The sequence below is a fragment of the Impatiens glandulifera genome, chromosome 1 (assembly GCF_907164915.1).
Source record: "Impatiens glandulifera chromosome 1, dImpGla2.1, whole genome shotgun sequence".
Classification (NCBI taxonomy): Eukaryota; Viridiplantae; Streptophyta; class Magnoliopsida; order Ericales; family Balsaminaceae; genus Impatiens; species Impatiens glandulifera.
Genome location: NC_061862.1, coordinates 13,883,234 through 13,890,203, shown reverse-complemented (window position 1 = coordinate 13,890,203; position 6,970 = coordinate 13,883,234). Strand labels below are relative to the sequence as shown.

General features: G+C 33.1%; 1 protein-coding gene across 3 annotated transcripts; it reads right to left on the bottom strand.

Moving 5' to 3' along the window:
• LOC124919728 (cyclin-T1-3-like) lies at nt 1-4,407 on the bottom strand. 3 transcript variants are annotated; one of them, XM_047460051.1, is made up of 7 exons: nt 4,281-4,407; nt 3,117-3,690; nt 2,896-2,977; nt 2,668-2,802; nt 2,168-2,343; nt 402-547; nt 1-308 (listed from the first exon to the last, which is right to left on the bottom strand). In XM_047460051.1, the coding sequence occupies exons 2-7, from the start codon at nt 3,683-3,685 to the stop codon at nt 277-279; spliced, it is 1,140 nt and encodes a 379-aa protein (XP_047316007.1). In that variant the 5' UTR covers nt 3,686-3,690; nt 4,281-4,407; the 3' UTR covers nt 1-276. The 3 variants fall into 3 exon arrangements, 2 of the variants coding, with proteins under 2 accessions (XP_047316007.1, XP_047316006.1); XM_047460050.1 differs by lacking the exon at nt 4,281-4,407 and adding an exon at nt 3,901-4,201; XR_007097600.1 differs by lacking the exons at nt 1-308; nt 4,281-4,407 and adding exons at nt 1,420-1,819; nt 3,901-4,207 and having other exon boundaries at nt 418-547.
• Between the last annotated feature and the right edge of the window lie 2,563 nt (nt 4,408-6,970).

The window sequence follows — 6,970 nt, the reverse complement described above, 5'->3', positions numbered from 1 at the left end:
ACAAAAAAGCCCAATCCATCTCAATTTCATATAATCTTCTCTACAAATATTCAAACATAGGAAACTTCTGTTTTTCACAAGAAATCATAATAGTACTAATAATCACTCTTTATAGAGTCTAGACTCTAGACAGACAGACCAACCTATCCATTCCTATATAGTACAGCATTCAGTTTACACATCTTTATCATTTCGAGATCGAAACAACACCCACTATACCACATCCAGCTATAATAATAATATGCCAAAGTTCATTTCAGTATTTTCTTCTGCCCTCTAGAATAACTCCATCAACTGTTGGGCTACATCTGGAATCACACACGCACAAAAAAAGGAATCAACCATAAAACTTTTTCCCTTTTTTCAAGAAAAAACAAATGCTTAACTGCAACAAATAGTACCTTCCAGTATAAAGGAGGGGGTTTCAAACTCCTTCCAGATGTTATGACTTGAAGAAAGATTCATTTTTAAATATTTGGAAGCTAAGAATGCAGCTCCAGCAGCAATTTGATGGGGTTTAAACTGAAGCCACAACGAACTCCGCAGCCTGCATAAAATTATATGATCTCAGCAAAGGCAGGCAAAAAAGACTGAATCAATCACAATTCATAAGTAATGTAAAAGTCTCCAAAGCACATGCAGCATCACATAATTGAAGAGGCATATTATCTGGCACAACATACAAATATAATTTTTCATATTATGGCAACACCAGCTTCATATATTGTAACTACACAACTAAATTAAACAAAAACCAATGAGACCACCAATGCATGTGAGAATATAGCAATCAATCTAAAGCAATTTTCTCTTACCAACTAGAAAAAAAGCAGCAACCCAGGTGTAAATTTTTCAAGTACCTTCTGCATAATTGCTGATTACCAATAATATACCAAACATGAAATACCCATCTAGAGCACATATCAACTCCCAACTCCAGTTCTGCTGCACAGAATCCCCAATAGAATCACAAAATGGTAAATATCTAAACGTGTTTGTCCAATGACAGGCCGTCCTCTGCAGCATATTTATGGGAAAGCCTTCATGTTCAGGGATGAAGGCATGGGTGCTGAATTATAGGATTTGGATCGCAGTCCAGAAATCATTGATTAACCAAAGTATTCAAAAAAAAATCAATTATCAATCGCCGTTTGTATCGTATGATGTGCAATTCACTGCATCTCTATTACAAAAAAAATATTTTACTTCTAGTAATATAATCGCAAAGCATCTAAGAACTCCTTAGTGCACATCATAACTATAAATAGGGAGAGAAAAAAACCTTACCCTAGAATAAGACAATTATTGGCAGCTCAGAAAAATGCTTAGTTTATTTTTGCATGCCAACCAGTAATAATATAAACAAATATATTGAATTCTTTTTTTAACCAGTTCTTTATTCCTGAAAGAAGCTATAACCTTTTCAAAATCTTATGCTTCTTTTGACTCTTCACACATTATGTATCATCTTTTATGCTTCTTTTGCCTCTTCACCCACTAACTATCATCTTTTATGCTTCTTTTGCCTCTTCATGGATGTCCTATATGGACAAGTGAAGAAATGCAGTAGAAACCCATGAAACACTCCTGAATAATTTTATAGGATCATGGAAAAGTTAATCTCAAATGTAATATGTTTCTGGGGAAGCTGTGGTTACCCTCTATAGCCAATTACCAAGTCTATATGTCATAGTCATGGAAAAGGCATACATAACATATCAGTTGTTTCAACCTCAGATGTAAAACAAAACATTCCATGAACGGCAATCAATCCGCCAGCTAAGAATATCATAGGCGAGCATGCTATCTTGTATAAACCCTGCAATTATATGTCAATCCAAAGAAATCAATAACCCATGCAAGAATGACTACACATCATGAGGAATGGAGCAATGCATCAACATGCAAGATCATTTAATACAAGCAACAAGAGAGTGGGAACTGTATCACAATATATTCTGAGTAGAAGAGACTCCGATTACTGTCTCAAGCATAAAAGTTTACATTGTTGACCATGAAAGTCAGTTCACTCATCTAATTAGTAACTGAATAAGTCTCCTTAGGAGATTCATCCATACAGGATTGAGCAAGAGCAAGTGAACATTATATAATAAAATTAATATGGTGCTGGTAAAATTTGTAAGAAAATACAAAACATTAAACGTACCCTTCACTTATCAAACTCAGAGCCAAAGTCACCAGGAGAGATTGTGCAAAACCAATTTTATTGAGAATCGAGGTAAGAGGGTCATAAGGATGATGGACATGTAACTCAAAATTTAGAGATGTCAATATCAAATGCTCGGCCTCGAATACTCGTTCCTTGTACTTCTCAAACCAGTCCTGTTCAACAGAAGACCCACATAAGCTACCTAAAAATATAAATTTACTCACAACAAAAAAGTGAAACTTATAGCATATTTTCAACTGTAACCAATTTGTCAAATAGTTCAATATACTAATAGCACTATTCATGTTTGTATATGCTACGTTATCAGATGTTTCTGACACTTACTCAGGTTACCATCCTTTTGATTTTAATCTACTACTACTACTACTGTCTAATAATATTGTTTCTTCCAGTTTATGCTCCTCATAGGAAACCCATGAATATATCCCTTTATAAAAAAAAATTAGACACTACAGAGTACTTTGTGATATACTTACAATAGGGAATCGGTGAGTAAGGTAAGTAAAGTGCTGCTTATGAACAATTTCGGACGACAATCTCAACACATCATTTAGAGGACGTGGGGTATCCTCGGACTTTGCAGCCAAGAAAAGCGCAGCAGTAGCAATCAACTACAGTCATACAAAGCAACGCAGTCACTTACAGCAATACCAAATAAAATATGTATCCATTAGCAAAATAGGAGACCAGATGAACCAGCTTACAAATCTATCATGACATGCATGAGATCTCCGAACAAAAAAACGGTGACATAGAACAATTGAAGATCCAATTGTTGTTTGTGGCCTGCAAGCAACAAACAAAGATAAAGTTCAATATGTGATCCTCATGCAAGATGCAAAGCAAAAACTCTAACTTCTATGAATCCATCTACTGCACAGTGAAAATTTTCTACAAGTAAACACATGCACAGTGTTGAACTTACAAGTCCAGTTGTAAGCCAAGATTTTTCAGGAAAGCACAGTAAGAATATCGCAAGTGCATTTCATGCATTGCATCAATACCATCTTTCCTTGAAGGAGAGCATCTTTCAATTTCATCCCTTGACATGAAAGACATGTCAGTATCAGCATCCTCAATTTTTGTACGACCACGTTTATTTGTTATCAAAGTGCAGGCATTTCCATGGGACATTGTGTGAGCTGGAAGAGTTGAACTATTTTCACATGCTGAAACACCATTCGGACCAATAGTTTCCACATATTGATCCGATTTGAATTGGTCGTGATTATATGTTTTTGGATGTCTTCCACTTCCCTCCCAAGATGAAGTAGAAAATTTCCTTCTCTTCAAGAAAGGTGCAAAATCCCTGTCGAGATGATTCCTAATATGAGCATTATCACCTAATTTTCGCCTATCTTCATTGTGATAGTAATAGTTCCTTGAATGGGATGTGTTGACATCATAATAGTATCTGCTGTCCACGGGATCAAAAGCTGAATATCCTTGAGGCATCTTTCCACAGCCTCTTTGGTGATTGTATATTCTGGACATGGTTCCTGAAGAATGAAAAAATATTAGGAAAATCTTAGTAATTAGAGGATCTTTAAGGCAAAGTAACATGAATTCTTCATATATAACATCTTGAGTAAGTGAAAAGTAAACTCCAGGTTCAGTCTTAACAAAAATTATACTGCTTTGGAATATTTAGAATCCATGAGATTTGAAACAACTAAATTAGTATCACCGAATACAAGTTAGAGACAGACCTTCAGTCAAATTGGAGGGGACGTTCCAGCCATTAACCAGATGATCGCAGGCTTCATCAATAAGGTATATATCATCTAAAACATTTGTCTACAATGAACAAAGAATGCAGATAGAATTTTGCAAACCCGATCCCTATGAACTAAGTTGAATATATCAAGACTTCAACCGGCACAATAAACATCAAACGAATCAAGTAAAACACAGAATGAAAATACGGACATCTAGCATTGCTTTCTCCAAACAAACAAACAATCCTTGAAAAGATTAATCTTTATAAACAGGATCAAAATAAGAAGCGTAGATTCTAGTCAAGCGTACAAGCGGAAACTGGTAAATTACTTCAAAAAGACAGACATCGGTCCTTCAGAATATACTATACCTGATTAGACGAAATTCAAGAACTGACCAGATTCAGAGATCAGTCTAAGATCGAAATTAGGTTTTCGACTCTGAAGATAGAAGCAATCGAGAGAGAGAGAGAAAGAGAATACGAAAAGCATAGATTGCACAGATAGTTAAGTGTGGAGCTCGGAGCTCGGATCTCCTGTTCTACAATTAAAAGGAAAATGGAAATTTGATGAAATTGAGAGAAGTAAACTTTGTAAATTAAAATTTATTTACAAAGACTAGTATACCCTCAAATTAAAAATTATTTTTTTTCTCTTCTTTCTCTTTTTCATTTCCTTCATTCATTTCTTTCTCATTTCTTTCATTCTATTTCCCTTCTTTTCGGGCACTCTCTCGCACGCCTGAGGGAGGGCTTCTGCTTTACGACTTCGCAGACAAACAAATGTATTTGCGCAAACGATTTATACATTTACAAAAAAGAAAAATTCTTCTCTGCGCAAAATGCATTTTTCGCATATGAAATTTAAAAAAAAAAATCGCCGGCAAAAAATGCATTTTGCGCATACGAAATTAGAAAGAAAAAAAATTCGCTTGCGCAAAATGCAATTTGCGTCTGCGAAAAATTCAATTTGCGCATGCGAAAACTGCATTTTGCGCAGACGAAATAAAAAATATTTGCATTTGTGCAGAAGAAGCGATGTCTCGTATATTTGCAAACACATATAGTATATTTGCACCTTCAACCTTCACAAGCCCCATATTTTTTGCAGCTATAAGACTAAAGTAGCTTATAAACAAAATACATATTAATATAAATTAGGTGAAATAGTATGAAATCAGTTTGTGACTTCATAATTAGATAAACAACCAGATTTGTATACTGATATAAATGTTTTACGTTTGCAAACATATACAATATATTTGCATCTTCAGCCTGCACAAGTCCCATATATTTTTGCATTTGTAAGACTAAAGTAGTCTATAGACAGAATACTGTATATCTTTCTCAGTATACGAATATATATGAGGTGAAATAATATGAAATCAAGTGAAATATTATGAAATTAGTTTGTCATTTCAAATTAGATAAACAATGAGATTTGCATATTGATGCAGTAAGTCTAAATCAACCCATATTTATGAAAACATAGAAACCTAGATTTGAGATAAGGACTATAAATGCAAATAAATTCATTTTGGGGATCACATTCATTTTGTAGAATAATGAAATTGATCTTAAAAGAAAACAATGTAAGAAGAACAGATGACGGAGAAGACCCGTCAATGAAGGAAGCAATGGACGAAGAAGAAAGAACAAATGATGAAGAAAAATTGTTGATGAAGAAGACGTCGATGAAGAAGAAGGTCGGTCGCGGTGGTCTGTTGGTTGCCGAATCGTGCGCGGACAGCAATCGTATGAAAAAAGAAAATAAACAAAGAATTTAGGTTAGAATAATAATAAAAATAAATAAATAAAAATCAAATTAATGTTAAATAAATAACGGGCTTATAGGAAGTTTTAAATATAATTAAACAATGAAATGAGAGTTCTATAAATGACAAAATATTAGAAGAGTCCTAAATTTGAAAATTCGCTCCAACCACATTCCTATATTTATCATTATTCCTATTAATATCTTAATTTTTAGGGTATTAATCAATCTCATTATTATTGATAATGTTTAGATTTATAAAAGAGAAATAATTAATATTATTTTATAGTTGAAACTAGTATTAATATCTTAATTTTATATTTTATTATATTTTATTTAATTAAAAATATATTGTAGCCCTCAGGAATAGCTCCCCGCAGCTTAGCACGTGTCATGGATACGTGACAATACAGAGAATATCGCGGAGTGCCTTGAGGTTCGATGCGTTTCAACCATAGTTTGCGTGTCAAACGTCATTTAAAATGAAACATTTAATTTTTAAAAGATTTTGAAAATATCTTGAGCTTTAAAAATTAATCATGTAAAAATAATTAATTTTATTCAAATTTTAATAATCTAAGGATTAAATAATAATTTAACCAAAATACGGTTTAACTTAATCAAACATAATTAATTTAAAAATTTATTTATTTGAAATTAGAATCACCAAATTATTTTAGAAAAATCAGTAATATATATATATATATATAAACATATTTTATACTAGAGTTTCTGTAAGAGGTTCGTACTTTTGGTTATGCTCGGGAAAGGACTTTCGCGCTATGTCATCTGCGTCCATCAAATAACTGTTTTATTTTAAAGTAAATAATGTCTAGCTATGATAAGATTTATTTACAACACTTATTTTCTTTAATTAGTAGTTTGGGAGTCCTAAACAATGATATGTTTAAATTGTGTGAATAATTGTACTAAATTATTTAAAAGGGCGTGCATACGATTGCGTTGATATAATACTAAGTAAAAACCTTGAAAAATATCAGAAAAATGTTAGAATTTAGAAATAAATTTTAAACGGGGCCTTATCCAAAATACTGGTTATCTCAAAAATATTTAAATATCATTTTTTTTATCTTTCGAGATTATTTGAAAATGGATTGGGGTTCCAAAATTACAAAAATAATTTTAAATTTTGAAAAGTGGAACCAAACAGGCCTTAGGATCGGAGTCCTAAGGTCGGGGTCCAATTTTGCTGATCTGGGTTCAGACGGGCTCGATCTAGACTAGGTGGTCTAAATCAGGGCTAGGGTTGCTTGGTTGAGGGACTGGA